General features: G+C 37.3%; 1 protein-coding gene across 9 annotated transcripts in view; it reads left to right on the top strand.

Moving 5' to 3' along the window:
* Pcdh15 (protocadherin related 15) overlaps positions 1 to 22,069 on the top strand; it is a 1,443,104-nt gene that overhangs the window by 1,327,279 nt on the left and 93,756 nt on the right. For all 9 annotated transcript variants that reach the window (XM_029482520.1, XM_021175219.2, XM_021175220.2 and 6 more), the window contains one exon: positions 20,800 to 20,927. In XM_029482520.1, the coding sequence (XP_029338380.1) occupies positions 20,800 to 20,927 (128 nt within the window). The remainder of the gene's footprint in view (positions 1 to 20,799; positions 20,928 to 22,069) is intronic.

The following is a 22,069-nucleotide window of genomic DNA, read 5'->3' on the forward strand; positions in this document are numbered from 1 at the left end:
AAGTGGCTGGATATAAAATTAACTCAAATGAATCAGTAGACTTCCTTTATACAAATTATAAACTGGCTGAAAACGAAATTAGAAAAACAACTCCCTTCACAATAGTCACAAATGATATAAAATATCTTGGGATAACTCTAACCAAACAAGTGAAAGATTTGTATGACAAGAATTTCAAGTCTCTCAAGAAATAGATTAGGAGAACACCTCAGAAAAATGGTGAGATCTCCCATGCTCATGGATTGGCAGAATAAACATAATAAAAATGGCCATTCTACCAAAAACAATCTATAGATTCAATGCAACCCCATCCAGATTCCAACACAGTCTTTCACAGATAGAAAGAGCAATGCTCAATTTCATATGAAAAAACAAAAAAACCAGGAAAGTGAAAACAATTCCTAACAAAAAAAGGAACTTCTAGGGGAATCACTATCCCTGACCTCAAGCTGTACTACAAAGCAATAATGATAAAAATTGCATATTATTGGTACAAAGACAGACAGTTTGATCAATGGAATAGAATTGAAGACCCAGAAACAAACCCATACACTTATGAACACTTGATCGTTTGACAAAGAAACCAAAAATATACAATGGAAAAAAGAAAACATCTTCAATAAATGGTGCAGAAACAAACCCATAGACTTACGTACACTTGATCTTTGACAAAGAAGCCAAAAATATACAATGGAAAAAAGAAAACATCTTCAATAAATGCTGCTGGTCTAATTGGCAGCCTGTATGTGGAAGAGTGAAAATAGGTACGTATTTGTCACCTTGCACAAAGCTCAAGTCCAAGTGGATTAAGGACCTCAACATAAAACCAGATACACTGAATCTAATAGGCTAGAAAATGGAAAAGAGCCTCAAACTCATTGTCACAGAGAAAATGTCCTAAACAGAACCCCAATGGCTCAGCCTTTAAGATCAACAGTTGATAAACGGGACCATATGAAAGTAAAAAGCCATAAAGGTATGCACTCCCTGCAGCAGTGGATGAGTGATTCCTTTACTCTGCATCCTCCCAGCATGGGCTGTCATTTGTTTATTGGTCTTACCCATTCTGTGTGCTGAAGATGAAATCTCAAAGTAGCTTTAATTTGCATTTCCCTGATGAGTTGAGATGCTGAACACTTATTTCATTGTTTCTCATCCATTTGAGTTTCTCCTCTTTTGAGAATTCTGTTTAGAACTGTATCCCATATTTAAAATGAGTTATTTGTTTTCTTAATGTCCAGTTTTTTTAGTTCTTTATATTTTTCTGGATAGCCTTCTATAAGCTGCTTAGTTGATTACAAAATCATTCTTCATTATGTAAACTGCTCTGTTGTCCAGGCAGAAACTTTTCAGTTTCATGAATCTCATGTATTAATTGTTGAATTTGGAGCCTGTGTTAATGGTATGGATCTATTTGGATTCTTCTACATATATGCATTTAGTTTGACCAGCACCATTTGCTGAAGATGCTGTCCTTTTTCCAGTGTGTATTTCTGGCTGCTTTATCAAAAATTCAGCATCTATTTGTGTGTATATTTATGTCGGGGGTTTCATATTCTATTGATCAACATGTCTGGTTTTGTGCAAACACCATAATCTTTTTATTACTGTAACTCCATAGTACAATTAAAGATCAGGGGTCATGGTACCTCCAGAGGTTCTTTGATTATTCTGGATTGTTTTAGCAATACTTGTGTGTGTGTGTGTGTGTGTGTGTGTGTGTGTGTGTGTGTGTGTGTGTGTGATTGTGTGTGTTTGTGTCTGTTATCATATGAAGATGAAATTATCCTTTCAAGATTTTTGAAGAATTGTATTAGAATTTTTATGAAAATTGCATTGAATAAGTAAATCGATTGTTGGTAGGAAGGCCATTTTTATTTTATTAATCCTACCATTCCATGACTGGAGGTGGAGGTCTTTCCATCTCTGATATCTTCTTCAATAACCCATTTTTCATTCAGTAGTAATTTGCTCAGGGCCATCCCTGGCAATTAGTCTTTCTTTTTTTGGATATTTTCTTTATTTACATTTCAAATGTTACCTACTTTCCCAGTTCCCCCCTACTCCCTCAAGTCCCCTATTCCATCTCCCCTCTCCCTGCTTCTATGAGAGTATTCCCCCACCCATTCCTGCCTCCGTACCCTTGCATTCCCCTACATTGGGGCATCAAGCCTTCACAAAACTGAGGGTCTCTTCTCCCATTGGTGCCTGATAAGGCCGTCCTCTGCTGCATATGCAGCTGGAGCCTTGGATCCCTCCATGTGTACACCTTGGTTGGTAGTTTAGTCACTGGGAGCCCTGGGGGGTCTGGTTGGTTGATATTGTTATTCTTCCTATGGGGTTGCAAACCCCTTCAGATCCTTCAGTACTTTCTCTAACTCCTCCATTGGGAATCCCATGCTCAGTCCAATGGTTGGCTGCGAGCATCTCTCTATATATTTGAAAGGCTCTGGCAAAGCCTCTCAGGAGACAGTTATATCAGGCTCCTGTCAGCAAGCACTTCTTGGCCTCCACAATAGGGTCTGGGTTTGGTGACTGTATATGGGATATATCCCCAAGTGGGGCAATCTCTGCATGACATTTCCTTCAGTCTCTGCTCCACACTTTGTCTCCATATTTGCTCTTGTGAGTATTTTGTTCCTCCTTCTAAGGAGGACCACAGTACCCACACTTAGGTCTTCCTTCTTCTTGAGCTTCATGTGGTCTGTGAATTGTATCTTGGACATTCTGAGCTTTGGGGCTAATATCCACTTATCAGTGAGTGCATACCATGTGTGTTCTTTAGTGATTGGGTTACCTCACTCAGGATGGTATTTTCTAGTTCCATCTATTTGCCCAAGAATTCATGAAGTCATTGTTTTTAATAGCTGCATAGTACTCCATTGTGTAAATGTACCACATTTTCTGTTATCCATGCCTCTGTTAAGGGACATCTGGGTTCTTTCCAGCTTCTGGCTATTATAAATAAGGCTGCTATGAACATAGTGGAGCATGTGTCCTTGTTATATGTTGGAGAATTTTTTGGGTGTATGTCCAGGAATGGTATAGCTGGACAGTACTGAACTGTATACCAATAGTATACCTCGGGTAATACTGTATCCAATTTTCTGGGGAACCACAAGACTGACTCCCAGTGTGGTTGTACCAGCTTTCAATCCCACCAACAATGGAGGAGTATTCCTTTTTCTCCACATACTCTCCAGCATCTGCTATCACCTGAGTTTTGTTTTGTTTTGCTTTTTGTTGTTTGTTTGTTTGTTTGTTTGTTTTTTATCTTATCCATTCTGACTGGTGTGAAGTGGAATCTCAGGGTTATTTTGATTTGCACTTCCTTGATGACTAAGGATGTTTAACATTTCTATAGGTGCTTCTCAGCCATTCGAAATTCCTCAGTTGAAAATTCTTTGTTTAGCTTTGTACCCATTATTCTTTTAATAAGGTTATTTGATTCTTTGGAGTCTACCTTCTTGAGTTCTTTGCACATATTGGATATTAGCCCTTTATCTGATGGAGAATTGGTAAAGATTTTTTTCCCAATCTGTTGGTTGCCAGTTTGTCTTATTGACAGTGGCCTTTGCCTTACAGAAGCTTTGCAATTTTATGAGGTCCCATTTGTTTATTGTTGGTCTTAGAGCATAAGCCATTGGTGTTCTGTTCAGGAAATTTTCCCCTGTGCCCATGTGTTCAAGGCACTTCCCCACTTTCTATTCTATTAGTTTCAGTGTATCTGACTTTATGTGGGGGTCCTCGATCAACTTGGACTTGAACTTTGTACAAGGAAATAAGAATGATCAATTTGGATACTTCTACATGCTGACCTCCAGTTGAACCAGCACAATTTGTTGAAAATGCTATTGTTTTTCCACTGGATGGTTTTCAGACTGAATGAAGAGAAACTTGAAGCAATCCCACTAAAATCCGGAACTAGACAAGACTTTCCATATTCAATATAGTACTTGAAGTTCTAGCTAGAGCAATTAGAAAACAAAGGGAGGTAAAAGGGTTACAAATTGCAAAGGAGATATCAAAATAGTACTATTTGCAGATGTTATGATAGTATACTTAAGTGACCCCAAAAATTTCACCAGAGAACTACTAAACCTGATAAACAACTTCAGCAAAGTAGTTGGATATAAAATTAACTCAAACAAATCAGTAGCCTTCCTCTACTCAAAGGATAAACAGGCTAAAAAGGAAATTAGGGAGATGACACCCTTCACAATACTCGCATATAAAATAAAATATCTTGGTGTGACTCTAACCAAGCAAGTGAAAGATCTGTATGACAAGAAATTCAAGTCTCTGAAGAAAGAAATTGAAGAAGGTCTTAGAAGATGGAAAGATCTCCCATGCTCATGGATTGGCAGGATTAATAATAGTAGAAATGGCCATGTTGCTAGAAGCTATCTAACATATTCAATGCAATCCCCATCAAAATTTCAACTCAATTATTCATAGAGTTAGAAAGAGCTATTGGCAAATTCATTTGGAATAACAAAATTAAAAAAAAAAAAACCTCAGGATAGCAAAATCTATTCTCAACAATAGAAGAAATTCTGGAGGAATCACCATTCCTGTCCTCAAGCTGTATTCCAGAGCAATAGTGATAAAAATAACTCCACAGGAATTTCACAATGGAGTTTACTCCATTTACACAATGGAGTACTACTCAGCTATTAAAAGCAACGAATTTATGAAATTCTTAGGCAAGTGGATGTATCTGGAGTATATCATTCTGAGTGAGGTAACCCAATCACAAAAGAACACACATAATATGCACTCATTGCTCAGTGAATATCAGCCCAGAAGCCCAGAAGCTCAGAGTACCCAAGATGCAATTCACAAACCACACGAAACCCCCTTTTTCTTAGAGAGCTTTCATATGAAAATTTTTACAATTTAGAAATAAATGCTAAATTAACTTTTCAAAGTGTACTTTTTACTTCCTGTGACTTCGACTAGCAGGCAGAAAGTTGTCACTTTCATGAAATTCCTGTGGAGATGAACAAAGGCTACATGACTTAGTCTCCTGCTGTTTTAGGATGAGGTGCTAAATGCCTGAGACTGCAGTTTCTGCCCTCAGAGGAACAGGGAAGGCAGGTCAGCTACAGTAGCAAAGTAATGTAGAGTTAGATAAGCTGACTTTTTATTATTATATGGCAACCCTAAATATCTTGTAAGACATAATCTTACCCCTGCCTACACTCTTTGCCCTTCTCTGCCTCAGGAAGAACCAAGAATAAGAAAGAATTGGCAAAGATCAAGTGACCATAGGTGTGTGGTTTCATTTTTGGGTCTTCAATTCTATTCCATTGATCTACCTGCCTGTTACTGTACCAATACCATGAAGGTTTTGTTGTTGTTGTTGTTTATCACAATTGCTCTGTAGTACAGCTTGAGATCAGGGATGGTGATTCCACCAGAGGTTATTTTATTGTTGAGAATCGTTTTCACTATCCTGGTTTTTTGTTACTCCACATGAATTTGGAAATTGCTTTTTCTAAATCTATGAAGAATTGAGTTGAAATCTTGATGGGGATTGCACTGAATAGGTTAGATAGCTTTTGGCAAGATGGACATTCTTACTATATTAATCCTGCCAATCCATGAGCATGGGAGATCTTTCCATCTTCTAAGACCTTTTTCAATTTCTTTCTTCAGAGACTTGAATTTCTTGTCATACAGATCTTTCACTTGCTTGGTTAGAGTCACACCAAGATATTTTATTTTATTTGTGACTATTGTGAAGGGTGTGGTTTCTTTCTCAGCCTGTTTATCCTTTGTGTAGAGGAAGGCTACTAATTTGTTTAAATTAATTTTACCCAAGATACAATTCACAAACCACATGAAACTCAAGAAGGAAGACCATAGTGTGGATAATTCTATCTATTTTAGAAGGGGGGAACAAAACACCCATGGAAGGAGTTACAGAGACAAAGTGTGGAATAGAGACTAAAGAAATGACCATCTAGAGACTGACTCACCTGGGGATCCAACCCACTTACAATCACCAAACCCAGATACTGTTGTGGATGCCAACAAGTGCTTGGAGCCTGATATAGCTCTCTCCTGAGAGACTCTGCCAGTGCCTCACAAATACAGAGGTGGATGCTCATAGCCATCAATTGGACTGAGCATAGGATCCCCAATGAAGGAGCTAAAGAAAGAACCAAAGTTGCTGAAGGGGTTTGCAGCCCCATAGGAGGCACAACAATATGAACAAGCCCATATTCCCATAGCTCCCAAGGACTAAACTACCAACCAAAGAGCACACATGGTAGGAATCATGGCTCCAGCTGGATATGCATCAGAGGATGGCCTAGTCAGACATCAATGGGAGGAGAGGCCCTTTGTCCTGTGAAGGCTGTATGCCCCAGTGTTGGGGAATGCCAGGGTCAGGAATTGTGAGTGGGTGAGTTGGTGAGCAGAGGGAGGGGGGAGCAACCCTATAGGTGGAACAACATTCTGAACTAACCAGTACCCCGGAGCTCTTGACTATAGCTGCATATGTATCAAAAGATGGCCTAGTCAGCCATCACTGGAAAGAGAGGCCCATTGGACACACAAACTTTATATGCCCCAGTACAGGGGAACGCCAGGACCAAAAAATGGGAATGGGTGGGTAGGGAAGTCGGGGGGAGGATATGGGGGACTTTTGGGAGAGCATTGGAAATGTAATTGAGGAAAATACATAATAAAAAATATTTTAAAAAATAACATTTGAAATATAAATAAAGAAAATATCCAATAAAAAAGAAGAAAAGGAAAGGAAAGGAAAGGAAAGGAAAGGAAAGGAAAGGAAAGGAAAGGAAAGGAAAGGAAAGGAAAGGAAAGGAAAGGAAAAGAAAATGGGGAAAGTAGGATGATCCTTTTCTCTTTGTTTTTATCACTTAATATATCTTTCAGAATACATTATCACATGGTTAAAAGGTCATCAGAAGTTTACACATAAATTCAAATAATAAATCATAAGATGTTTACAACAGAGAATTTACATGCATATTCATTAGGAGGGATGATCTGGATAAACATTCATCACCTGTCAAAGCTCCACAGGTTCATGGAGAGTTAAAAACATAACTAAGTTATTAGTGAAGTTGTATATAGATAAACCTAGTCAATATTTTATCTTCTGTCCTAGCCCCTATAATAAATTTGTGATTATGGGTTAATGGTTTTACAGCCTCTTGGATGTGCCCTGAGTAGTAGATTTCCGGCTTACTATCAGAAGTGACACTAAAGACAGGAAGAGCTCTCATTGCAGTTTTGACTATCAAAAAGGACTTATTAGAAGCATTATTAAAGGAGCTTAATAATTACTATAAATTTAGGAATTCTTATAGAATCATCATTAAGGATAAAGATATCATCTACTTGTCTATATAGCAACACGAAAGACAGCACATCTTCATAGTTATGCAGAGATCTGCTCAAAAGGCTAGGCTAATTCCTAGTGATGGGTATGTATGTTTAATAATAACAGGAAAAGCATATTAGTAAGAGGAATCTTTCCAAAAATGAACTTCTGGGCCTTGGCTATGGGAACAAATCTGCCATGGATTTTTATTCCAAGGCAGACTCATCTCAGGAAGGTCACCTGCTAGTTACTAGCTTGTTGACTCCTGACAGTATATTTTTAGTTTCTGTGAGTTTGTAAGCTTTCTCTTGTGGATGATATCCAGCTTTAATATGTGGTGGCCATATGCTATACAAGGTGTTATTTCAATTTTCTTGTATCCATTAAGACTTGCTTTGTGTCCAAGTATGTGGTCAGTTTTGGAGAAATTTCCATGAAGTGCTGAGAGGAAGGTATATTCTTTGTGTTTGAGTGAATCGTTCTGTTAAGTCCATTTGAAATAACATATCAGTTAGGACCAGCTTTCTCTGTTTAGTTTTTGTTTTCATAACATATTTATTGGAGAGCATAGAGTATTGAAATCACACACTATCACCATGTGAGGGTCAATCTGTGATTAAAGCTGTGGTAGTGTTTCTAAAAACTTTATGACTCAAAAACAATAAACATAAATTTAGTGTGCCATTCTTTTTGATCATTATTTAGAATGCAAGTCTAGCATTCAATTCTTCCAAATCTGATTCAGCTTTTTTATTCCCAGAAATTTTGATAAGCTCCATTAATCAATCTTGTTCCTGTTTTCATTGCTTATGGAAACATGTCGAGAACTAGCTCCCTATGTAAAACCTTTTTAAAAATAATTACAGGCAAGCAGTTCAAAGGAAATCATTATTCTAAATGCTGTCACTCTTGATTTGGAAAGTTTGTTGCTAGGTATTTACTTACACCATGCGCTTTCCATCTTTGTTGCTTGACATGCAGAGCTATGTGCCTGTTTTGTTAACATACAAGGATAGCAAGGGTGCTAGGCAGCCCAGAGACTCGGCTTTACTCATAGACAGTTCCCGTAGAAGATATTCCATGCATGAATTGCTAAGTATGGCAATAAAACAAATAAGGAGAAAATGTTATTTTTTTTTAAATCTTTATTAACAAACACTGTGCATCTCACAAAGGTTAACAGTTGAATTGTTCATATTCAAATTTCCCTTAATATAATAGAAAAAGGCATATGCATAAAATATTTGTGAAATTGCCTCACATTCTTATCTTTGGTAGAAGATAGGCCTAGGTTCCCTATCAAGCTTCAGTGCTTACTAAATTATCTAAATTTTACTTCCTTTCGGGGTAAAATATCTCTATCTCATTGGATATTTGAAATTTTTAAACATGGTATTCTTTTCAGAGAATATAATTTATTGCAATTTCAGAGAATCCTCTGAATTAAAAAGCTATGACTATTATTATCAAGTATGTTTGAGTCGTGCCTCAAAAGTCTAACAATCACCCAGTGAGAACAATGGCTCATCATCACTTTTGTGGGTAGGTCCCACATACTTTACTTTGAGTTATTCTTGAGTGGTTAGTTTGAATTCTTGTATCTTGAATGACAACCAGGTAATTTATTAACAAAGATGTGGTGTTCTATTCAAAAATAATGATCAAGATAAATGTAGCTCTATGGCAGTAACAGGGATTATAGGCTAAAATTTCATTTAAAGTTAATTAATTAATTTGATTAGACTCTTTAACAACAACAACAAAACCCCAGAAAGTTTGCATCTTATAATGTCTTCTGTTAAGTTGAGAAGAGAAGGCTACTGTCTCTCTAGGTCCTCTCTCTGTAAAATATATTAAACAGAACATCCTGAACTATTCCTGGAAAGGACCCCTGGTTAGGAGCAATGGAAGCTATGCTTGACTGATTCATGCTAAGAGTTTTCCAGAATAAACATCTAAGGCTTGCCCAATCAAAGAACAAGTAGAACTGGATCTAAGGAAATACAAACACTAGAGAAACGCAGGATATTAGAAACTAATATTCTTTTTGCAACTGCACCATCAAGGCATCTGGGACAGTAACTTTCTAGCCTATGGCAGTGTCTCTTGGCTGTAGAATATGGTTGGCTTGAGTTGAAATGTGTCCCCTTGAAAATGGGTAGGCTGAATCCTCATAACCCATGAGGTGTGGCGGTGACCCATACCCCATGGTAAGTTAGTATAGTGATAAAAGTCTATAGTAAAAATGAAAGAGAATGGAGACTAGCCAGGAAAGACAGAGGGGGAAAAAAAAAAACCTTAACTTTTCAAAAGTAAATTAGAACACCAGTGTGTTTGAGGGAATTCTTGAGGGTGAACAATAGGGAGGTCACTTTGAAGGCATGGGATATTATGGGATATTTGAAGATCATATTGGTAGAAGTTTACTTTCTATTATTATTTTTAATTTTCATTTTTACTGACTTGCACTCAAAAATATTAGCAGATGACTAACTGTTCTAATTTGTGAAGTGATGTTGCTTCAAACATTTTTTTTCCCTAATAAGTGGTTTAGAAGTAGAGGGAAGATAATGCTTAGGGGTAATGACCTACTTACTGCAAGAACCGTGAAATGCTAACAGGTATTCATTATGGACTTTCCAAAGGCTAAATTTAGCCTGCCCATTACACTACATAGTTGCAAGTACATTGCTTCATCTTAAATTGCTTCCAAATTTTCTGTTAAATTTGATTATTTACTATGTTGCATGCTAGTGATTTATGGACTCAACGAAGATAATCAGATTAAAGAATAATTCGATTGGATTTTGCATGGCCATTGTTCTGTTGATGCATTCCTTCTTGGTTAAGTCTTTACAAGTAAGTCACATATAAGTTGGAAATGCCATCTTTAAGAAAGTGAAGCAGCAAATTACAAATCTATCATTTTTATATCACAGAGTAAAATGAAAGTTTTTATCCTGAGTTTAGTCATGTGCAAAAAGTAAATATTTATACAGTGCCTCCTCTTTGCATGTAAAATGCACATAATGGGCCTGGTCAAACTCACTACAGGGTTTTAGCAGTTGACTAACTGACTATATAACTGTGAATAACTGTATATTTGGGAGAGTATTATGTTTAAAATCTGTGAGGTTCTCTGCCTCTGTTCATTAACATTAATTTATTTTTAGTTAGAAAAATGAAAACTTACTATATAAAATTATAAAATGTATATAATAGAGAAATTGAATTTACATTTCTATATTTTTGTTCTCTTAAAGCTCAGTATATTTTCTCCTAATCAATTTTACTGTAGCTACATGCATACATACATGCATTCTCATCTGTAGGTTCTTTTAAAAACCTTGAACTATTTCTTTTCATTTTCTATTATAATATCCAGAATATTTTCTGTCATTAGGTATTTTTCAGTAATTTAATAAACTTCAGAAGCTCCCATGTACATGTATCATAATTTGGTCCCTCCATCCTGTGTTAATAAATATCTGATTGTTTTGGGCAAGAATATTTGGGAGCAGAATTCGATCCATGGGATAGGAGGTCTCATTGTTCCTTAATCATTGCCTGTTTTTGGAAGTGGGTCAAGAGATGTCTTCAAAGAGACAGTATTCATTTCCACTACCTCCTCTATCTTTCTGAAGCAGTTTAGAAGTAAATTTTATTTCCTGAATTCTGTTCCATTATTTCATCCTCAGCCTCTAATATACTTATTAAAAACTGAGAAAGCTTCGGAAATGTCCCGGTGAGATGTTATTTCTTATGTTTTCAGAAATTATAATAAAATAAAAGGTCTGGTATCTATATGCATAAAAATGCCTTTTCAAAAACTATTGACACAAAATTCTCTGTGCCCTATTCCTTCTAAATTACAAGGCAGAGTTTTAAATATTCTCCTGGATCTTAAAATGACCTAAGTGAAGCCCTACATGAAATTATTTTGTGCATGTTATCAGATGTTTGGGTCAGAATACTTTGCTGGTTCTTCTAGTTGTATAATTTTAAGCATGTTTTTCAATTTCTTTAAGCCCCATTATGTTCATTGATAAAAATAAAGACAATTAATGATCCTTAAGATTTTATTACAAAATTAAATGGAAATAGCACTCAAAAAGCATTTAACCCACAATGTTCCCAAAGTTGGTACAACTATTAACAATAGTCCTATCCCTGGTCATGTTCATGCAAGAATGAAAGGTACAAAATGCAAACATTTGTATTATAAAAATAGCTTTACATTCACTAACTTTGTTATTTGAAAATAGGCTAAAATCTTTCCGTTTTGTAAACACATCACCTGGAATTTATGTACAAAAATTAAAGCAATAGTAAGCAGATTGGTGGCCTCCCTCCCCAAGAGATCTCTAATCTAACCTCTGGACTTCGGGAAGATTTGGCCTTGAGGGACTCCTCTGATGTAGTGAGTGAAAAACAAGGAGCTCTGAGACATTTGAGTAGAGATCACACAAATATAAAAGTCTTTGTGAGTGAGAGAAAGAAGCAAGATGATCTGTGTTGGCTAAACCCCAAGACGTCTCTAGCCAGTCTGGATTTAAAGAAAAACATTAGGAAGCAAAGAGCACCCACTTCTGGAAACTGGAATAATGACATACTGGCAGGTTAAGAAGAATTGTGATTTATGTAGGAGATATTAAGGAGAAGTTTAATAAAAGACACAACCATTCCCAAGGGCTCCAAAATGGTCCTCAGAGCTGCCTATATCTCAGTCAGCATAACTTGAGACTTTTGACAGACTGAAAAATTAAATATGTTTAGTTGCTTACAGTTACAAATTAATATATTGACACCAATTTCATGGTAATTTACTATAAAAACTATATAAAATTACATATGCTGGCTAGCTAGATAATGAGTGGGTAGGTGATAGTTGATGTGTAAATAGATTGAGATAAACATAGAGATAAGTGGTACTCGGATAATAGACAATAGATTTATAAATTAGGTAGAATAATAGAGAGATGAGATGGTAGGTAGATAAACTGATGATAGATTATAAAGATAACTCTTCATAATTAACTCTCACTTAATGTAATACAATATTTATAATTTTCCAGAGAGGAACACAATAGGAACACAAATTCAGACTTTAATTAATTATCTGGACTATTTCTCATTTAATTATGTTCTCAGTATCATAGTAATAAACCCATCAGTGTTGCCTTTTTTTTTTTTTTCAGAAGTCCTAGCTAAAATATATTACTAGGCATTCTAGCAATCTGAATGCCTGCATCTGGGGCAAGCAGTTATGTACATTTCTTCCCTTAAGTCAGCTTATTAACCTTTCAGGCAAACACATACATAAGATGTGTGTTTTAGATACAAGCAATTAAAATCAGGCAAAGGTTAATTAAATCAACATCAATGCTAAATTAGAAAGCTATTAAAATAAACTCTGAAATACTCCATCTTTCTTGCTGCCTGGCTACTGAAAATAAATACCAGAGAAGCCACAACAGACTAAAAAACTCTCAGAAAGAGGTGAGAATTAAGGAATTTCTCATCTTACTCTACCTAGCAGTGTATTTCCAAATACTCTGTAGGGGCAGCCCTGGTCACTTTCCAACTCTATAACTCATTGTGATTCTCATACTGTCCTGTCTGATCCAACCACAGGGAGGGTGGAGCATGTCAGGCCTCTCTGTGATTTTTCTGATCCATTTTTTTTCAACACCTTTCTTAGTTTATTTTATCCTTATTCACTGCGTGCTTGAGATCTGTCTTAAATAAAAGATACAACATGGGAAGAAAGGGATTTTTGCAGACGTTCAAGGAAATTTAAAGCAAACTTGACTTAAATCAGAGTTACTTTCAAGCTTCCGCCTTAAAATAATCAAACCCCGGGTTGGCTGGGATAAAAGCAATGCAGTCCTTACAGCCAGTATGTGTGAAGTATGGAATTCAAGGCCCTGTGCATGCTGAGCGTCCACAAGGAAAAGCATCCAAATGAAGGCATCCCAATGATTCCACACGCAGGTGAACACTTTGATCTTTTACTATTGGCCAACATTCATTTTATATTCTTCTGTTAGATATGCTGCATGTTCCTTGTGAATTGCCAATCAACCGTCTTTCTATGTGTATGGCAAGCTGCCCCCTTAGATACACAGGGTTTACTAAATAACCCAAACTGGGAAAATAAGGTGCTGTGTCTCTAGTACTTTAGCTTTGTCTACAGAATAGAAACAAAAAAGGAAAAGGATCATAAGAACAGATATCAACAAAATTTGCGGAATATTTTTGAGAAGAGATGGAAGGAAAATGTTTGGACAGAAAAAATGGTTTCTCACTCTGAGTTAGGTTGTGTGTCCCACTGTCTGAGAAGCCAGAATTGAGTATAGCTGACAAGGTCTATGAAGAGTGGCTAGAAGAAAATGTTCACTTTCCTAAGACCCAAAATCAACAAACAAATGCTATTTACTTAGGTAAGAATACCCGTGATGTTTGAGTTTAGCCATATTTGGACACTTTTCTTGGACACACCATCTTATATGCAAATGTGAAATTCTTTATGAGAAACAAGCCTTATGTTTTTGTGTATATTTTAACTTTTAACAATCATTGAAATTGGTTATAAATTAAATCTTAGAGCAATGCAATTTCAAAAAGCTTAGAAACATACACATATACATGTATGAACACATGCACACATACATGCATGTGCACACTTACATGCACATATATGCACATACATGCACATGCTCTCTCTCTCACACACACACACACACACACACACACACTGGAAAGACACTTAAAATCCCTCTCTCTTCTCTTAATAGCCCACACTTAAATCTAAAGTCTGTCCTGTTTCTTCTCCCGATAAAGCACCAACTTCTCTCTTCCATGACACCTCCTAAATTTTTATCTCTGGCATGATCAATGATGTTTTTCCTAAGGGCATGTCTTCAAGGCAGTTCCTCGGGCTCTAGACATGCAGTACCTCCCAAGCATTGGTGGCAATGTCATCATTGGAATTGAGCAATGCCTGCAGCCAAGACTGTAACTTATTGACTTTGACTATCAAACTGTTTGTTCAGAATTCACCCTGATCTACTGAACTGTCATAAACCCCACAGGATTAACTATTCTTTCAGAACCCAAGAGTGATTATTAATAACCACAAAGTTAATATTGGGCCATGTTAAAATCTCTTCCACCAAAGAAATTAGTCTACTACTTTGTAATATAGCCTTAGGCTAGTTCTTAGGATGGGACAGAAAGCATCCACATTCTTTGCCAAAATATCGCAAGAATTTCTAGGTCAGTTATTAAAATTGTCCCCCACTGAGACCTCTGGAGTTGGGCCTCCACAGTCCACATTGCTCTTAGAATTTCCAAATCCCTGCAAGGATGTCCCATTTAGCTCCACTACGGGTATTCATCTGCTCTTCTAGTCCAAAGTTCAAAGACCCAAATAGTCCTGCAAAAAACAACATATTAAGGCCCCATCACAGCAATATCCCACTGTCTGGTACCAACTTCTGTTTTAGCCACTTTTCTATTGTTGCAATAAAATACCATGACCAGCGCAACTTATAGAAGGAAGGGTTTATTTGAAACTACAGTTTCTGCCAGGTCCAGCATGGCATTGGTAGGGACAGAATGACATGGTTCCTGTGTCTGGGACAGGGCTAGCAGGCATGGGCCCCCATGAGTGTCAATGTCTTCTGTGGGTATAAGGCTTGTTTGTATGTAAAATGTACATACTTTACGTTCCCCCTTCAAGGAATGCCCCCCCCCGTTAATACAAATGACTCCATGATAGTCAGAGATAGCGTAAGGCTGGGATGCAAAGGTGTGTCTAATGTCTCAGTGAAGTGGTAAATGCTGGGACCTGCAGGACAGCTCTTAAGGCTATGGGAAAGAACTCTAAAAACATGGGTTCAAAAAGATACAATTTCTCAAAAAGAGGGGGGGAAGGATGAAATATGAGTTATATGAAGGGCTTCACAAATCTAAAAGAACAAATCAGCTGTGCTGTGAGCCAACTTGTGAGTGGGAGGTCTCAGAAAGATGGAGGAAGAAGAAAGGTGGCACAGAACCACATGGCCTAGAGAAGCTGAAAGTAGCAAGGGATCTCATAACTGGGGAATATGTTAGTATAGTGATAGATATGCCGAATTTAGGCATAGAGCTTACTAATACAATAAATGGTTGTGTGTTTTTATATGGGCTTATTGGGGTAAGAAATTACCACAACAGATAGATAGAGATAGATAGATAGATAGATAGATAGATAGATAGATAGATAGATAGATAGATAGATAGATAGAACAAAAAAGTGGGCTTATGATCTGCAAGAGATGAGTTGTCCAAAGAAATCTTTAGGCTAGCAAGGAGAACTGCCTCAAGTAGAACTTAGGGAGTGAGCTATCTGGAGATCTCTGGAGAAAGGAGAACAAGGGAAAAAGCAATCTAGAAAGCTGTCTCAAGCAGAAGGTAGGTTGTCAGCTTGGTCCTATGATTTGACTTCGAGTCATTAGGTTGGAAGTTCCCAGGCACCCCTTCCTCAGAACCCCTCTCCAAGCCAAGGCTGGGTCTTGGCAAAGTTCAGAGCCATAGGAGTCCATCAACGTCATGGTCAGGAAGCATGGCAGCTGATGAGCTGATAGACGTGGCAACTAGCAGAGAAGCTGAGGGCTCACAGTCTGAACTGCAAGGAAATAGAGTAAACTGGGAAAGGTCTGTGCCTTTGAAATCCCAAAGCCCACTCCCAGTGACATATGTCCTCCAGCAAACCCTAAATATCTCCAAATAGCATCACCCACTGGGCACCAGGTATTCAAGCATGTGAGCCTTTAGGACATTCTCCTTCAAACTGCCACAAATAGTTTTGTTAATTACTTTCCCCAGCAAGGCAAATCAATGTGAATAATGTTTTCACAAATAAAATGGGGTTAAGGGTGATAACACTGGAAAAATTACCAATAAGTTCAAGTATTATAATCACACTAATAGGTAGTCAAGGTAGAATTACCATCTGTAAGAACCTTATTGTGGAGAGAATCAAAGTACCCTAATAATTAAATGCAAAAAAAAATAGTTCAAAAGTTTGTTTATAGAGGAAATGTTTACTGTTCTATAAATTTCAAAGGAAGGTTACGTATAATCTATCTAAAATTAGAAGGAGAATGAAGAGGTAGACTAGTATATATTTGACTACCATAAGTAGTTTTACATAACATTGTAAACATCAATTTCAAAATTAATTGTCAAGTTATATTAAATTACAATTCATAAAGGGAAATTGTCTTTTGTGAAATAACTAAATGATCTCATTTTTAAAATAAATGTGCACTTAAACATATTTAAATCTGAGCAATGTCTAATTGTTTTAAGTACACATGGCTATCATGTTACAATCTTATACATTTACTAATTTATATAAAACTAAATAGCAGTAATTCAAAATTCACCCAAAAGTTCCATGACACTGGTGTGGTGAGCTGTGCTCAGAGAGGTCTGTGAGCAAGCCTAGAAAGCCTCAGGACTAGATGATTGCATGGTTAAATATTTCTGAATTGAAGTATTTCCTCTATGTAGATGCCACCAAATCAGGGAACCCCACCAATGATTTGGTAACAGAAAATGAACAGGCAGCTCTGATTCTGCAAAGAACCTGGAAATCAGGAGCCATTGTCACCTCAGATGAGGCCTGACAGTCTTTAACTCCAACACCCCCACACCCGCCCCTGGAAATCCTCACAGACAGCTTTCAAGGGACTCATGAATTAGTCAAGATGTTCCTCTTTGTTAGGTTTATAGAAGGCACACATTCAGCTGAGATACTAAAAGAAGGGCCCAAATCATCGGAATTTAACAAAGTGAATGGAATCAGAACAAACCAATGAATGTGTTCTGTTAATTTTAACTCTCCAAATACATGCCAAATTAACCCTTTCCTCCCCAAGTGACTTTTGGTCATAGTGTTTTATCAAAGCAATACAAACTCTAACCAAGGCAAAGATGAACAGTTACTCTAAAGTGAGCCAATACAATCCTACAATATCACAATTTAAATTCTGCTCCTAAGTTAAAACCCATCAGGTTTTCTGTTACTGTGAATTGGATTGTTAGTGTTATAAATCCATAAAGCTGTGTTTAATTCATTTTGTCAATCAAGGTATAAAAGTTAGATACATGTACCAACCACAGGCCTATTTTAAGAATTAACAGGAACACTACCAGAGTTAAAATAAAAAATATCTTGGGAGATAGCTTGGTGATTAAAGAGCACATCTCTCCTGGTATACCCAGGAATGCACAAGCTTGTGCATGTACACACACGTGCAAACAGACCAATATACACATAAATTATCATAAAGTATTTGTAAACCTTTGGGAAATTCCATACCATACATAATTTATAGTTTCATTCCTGAACTATAATTCCTGGAGTGTGTTGAAGGCTAAGTGAATAGAAAGAGAATCAGCACCAACTGTCATGCTCTTTTTTTTTTTTTTTAAATTAGATATTTCCGGTATTTACATTTCAAATGTTATCCCCTTTCCTGGTTTCCCCTCTGAAAATCCCTTCCCCCACCCCACGCCCCTGCTCACCTACCCACCCACTCCTGCTTCCTGGCTCTGGCAACCCCTTACACTGGGGCATAGAGCCTTCACAGGGCCAAGGGTCTCTCCTCTCACTGATGACCAACTAGGCCACCCTCTGCTACATATGCAACTGGAGCCATGAGTCCCACTATGTATACTCTTTAGTTGTGGTTTAGTCCCTGGGATCTCTGGGGATACTGATTAGTTCAAATTGTTGTTCCTCCTGTTAGATGATTCATACCTTCATCCAGCACCTGGGTGAAAGCTGAGCAGCTGGGCTTACCTTGACAGACAGACATATATACACACACACATGCACACACAGATACATATACCATACCACACATACACCACACACATACAACACCACACACATATACACATACAACACAACACACATACACACACATACACACACATACAACACACACACAAACATACCACACACATACATACAACATACACACATGCACCACACTACATATACACCACACATACACATATACCACACCACACACACAAACACACCACATACACACACATACAACACACACAAACATACCACACACATACATACAACACACACACATGCACCACATTACATATACACCACATACACACATATACAACACACACACACCACAACACACACACATACACACCACATACACACATACGACACACGTACACACAAATGGAATCCATCAGCTACCTGCAGTTTTAAATTATTTTGTGTCTTTGTCAGTAGCTGTAGGATAATCTGACCAAAATGCATTTTATATGTTATGACTTTTTCAAAGCATTAAAAAAATATTTTTTAAAAAGTGATTAATTGGTCTTGAATTCTAACAGTGTCATCTCTTATAATAAATTGAAAACAAATCAGAATATCATTGGGTAAATTAGGAAATGAGACTAAATTGGGGAGAGAAGAGGCTCAGATTTGCACCTCCAATCTGTCTCTCCCAAGTTATATAAGCCCAGAGATGTCTGACCTTCTGACATTGCTACCTGATGCTGCCATCTGTAAATATGTCCATAGCATGTAGCTCAGAGGCCACAGCAGAGGTGGGATAAGCCTAGAGAGGGTTACTATGCTAAAACCATAATTTAAAAAAAGAAACATCAGGATTTATTACTCTGTTCTAATATTTATTAATTCATTTACTTATCCAATAAGAAGTTATCAGATCAAGTATACAGTACAGAGAAGAACTTCACACACATTGTCCTGATGCCAGATAAGCCCAATTTCAGAAAGTAATAAGGTCTCTGTGGGAAATAAAAACATGTTTTGGGGGTTGGAATGATAGAAATGGAGATAAAAATCATTGAGCAAGTCAGAAATGGTGCAAACTGCAAGGGAAATGGGCAAAACCAAAGATGAAAGCACGAAGAACCCTGGGTGCTTTATAAACCTTAAAATAGTGCCTACATCCAATGGTTGTCCTTTTATTGCCCTTTCCTGGGATGGGTAAACTTGCTTTGTTTCCATGGAGACAGTGGTGGTAGCTGGTACATATAAGGCCTCATCTTCTTTGGTCAGAGATCATCAAATTTCGGGCATACCACCTACCTTGGGGAGGCGGCCCCACTAAGTAACCTCTATTTATCTTAATCCTCTAAAATTGAGCATGATAATAACTAGCTCACTGTTCCATCTCTAGATGGCTCTGCACCCCCTGGAGCAGAGCCTGTCACATCCTGTCCAGTAATTATAAAGAGCCCCAAATAAAGAACTTTTATAATTTTTTTTATTTTTTAATTATAGCATAATATAATTACAAAATTTCCTTCTTCTCTTTCCTTACTCCAAATGATCTCATATGATTCCTTACTCATATTTCTCTCTCTCTAATTTGTGGTCTTTTAAAAATCATTTATATATAATATAAATTATATATTAAATATTATATATGTATTCCAGTGTCCAGTAACACTATATATAGATATAAATATAAATATTCAATTAAACCATTGTTTATATATTGTAAATACACTATATCTACATATAGATATAGATATTTCTTAGATATAGAAATAAATCTGCTCAGTCAGCATAATGGTATTTGTGTATACATAATTTCAGGGATGACCACTTAGTATTGGATAACCAGTAAGGACAGGGGTGGTGTTGGTCCTCCCTGAGAAAGACTACTTTGCTATCTCATAGCATCCTTAGCTGCCTGTAGTGCTTTGTCTAGGTTTTAAAGCACTATGAGATTTCCCCCTCCCAGATTAGCATAGGTTAACATGTCTATTGGTATCCTCCTTGTCTTCCTTAGGAAGCCATGTTGATGAGAGATCTATAGGAGTAGCTTATCTGACATCCCTAGGAGACACAATTGTGTATTAGTGTGTGTTAGTAAGTACACAAGTTAAAAAGTTAATTCTCCAGATCTTAATTAGTCAAATATAGGAGCCATATAGATCAAAGCCATATAGAGCAACATGACCTATAATTGAGTGCCAACTAGTTTGCATTGAGCTTGTGTCTAGTAAGGCCATTCAGGAATATTTGGGTGGTTTATTTATGACCACAAAAGGGAAACTAAGTTAAAGTAGTTAAAATGGAAAGTAAATTACTATGGCATTACAACTCAAAAGGTGGCAGTTGGAGATCAGGTACGCTGAAAGAACACTTGCTCAGCACTTACTGGGCCCTAGATTGAATGCCTAGTGCTGCAAATATAAAGTGAAAGGGTAACATTTGTACTTGTATCCTCTTGACCTAGAATTAGGTATCACTTAGGAACGACCTACTAAAACGTTGTGTGCATCCCTTTACTGAAAAGAATGGTAAATATTACTCTAGTGATTTGTATGCCAATAAAAAAAAGTCACCAACAAAGATATGTCTTGTCTTCCAGGCAATACAGCTAAGGTGTACATTGAGATTCAGGATGAAAACGATCACCCCCCAGTGTTCCAGAAGAAATTCTACATTGGAGGTGTGTCTGAAGATGCAAGGATGTTCGCATCTGTGCTCAGAGTGAAGGTATGAGGAGATAATCTTTGATGCGAAACTACTTGGAGAGCAAAGAGCTCTGACTCTTGCAGATACACCATAGCCTGATCATTTGTATTGATGGCACTTACACTCATGCTAAAAGCACAAACAATAGATTGCACATGTTTGACTTCTGTCGCTGGGTAAAATACCTTAATGAAGACAACACAAGGAGAAGGGGTTATTTTGGATCATAGTTCCAGAGCAGATAACTACATCAGGATGAAGACGTTTTAGCTACAGGATCATGAGGTCTATCAGCACACTACATCAGAAGTCCAGAATGTCTTCAGCTACTTTATGGGTCCTTCTTCTTCCCCTCTTCTCTACTCCTTTTCTGCCCTTTGAACCCCATTAACACTAGAAAAGAGAGAAGAAAGGATAGAGAGGAAAGTTGGGTTAGAAAAGGGGTAATATGGGCTGGAGAGATGGCTCACTGGCTAAGATCATTGACTGCTCTTCCAGAGGTCAATTCCGGAGTTCAATTCCCAGCAAACACATGGTGGCTCATAGTCATCCGTAATGGGATCATATGTTCTCTTCTGGGAAGACAGCAAGAGTGTATTCACAAACATTAGATAGATAGATAAATAGATAGATAGGTAGATAGATAGATAGATAGATAGATAGATATTTTTAAAAAGAGAAAGGGCAATATTATCATTATATCATTATCTACTTCCTGCTAATTAGGGGCATCAAGTAACTTTGGGCAAGTTTGATCTTTGTCTTCAGGATATCTAATTTCTTGTTGTTGTTGTTGTTGTTGTTGTTGTTGTTGTGCATGACTGTTTAACAAACCACAACTAACAACAACCAACAATCAACAACCCACCCTGCCTCCCAGGGCTCTAGCATTTACATACCCTCTGAAAAGTCCCTAGAATTCTAAATGTCACACAATCACAGAAACTATCTGCAGCTGGCAGAGTCACACCCCTGCTAGAGCACGAGGCAAATCATAGCTGCTGAGGATAGTCTGAAGCAGCCCCATATCCCACAGCTGGAGTTAAAAGGGAAACATATTGTCAGGCGTGGTGGCGCACGCCTTTAATCCCAGCACTCGGGAGGCAGAGGCAGGCGGATTTCTGAGTTCAAGGCCAGCCTGGTCTACAAAGTGAGTTCCAGGA

This window comes from Mus caroli, chromosome 10 (assembly GCF_900094665.2).
Source record: "Mus caroli chromosome 10, CAROLI_EIJ_v1.1, whole genome shotgun sequence".
NCBI classification, from domain to species: Eukaryota; Metazoa; Chordata; class Mammalia; order Rodentia; family Muridae; genus Mus; species Mus caroli.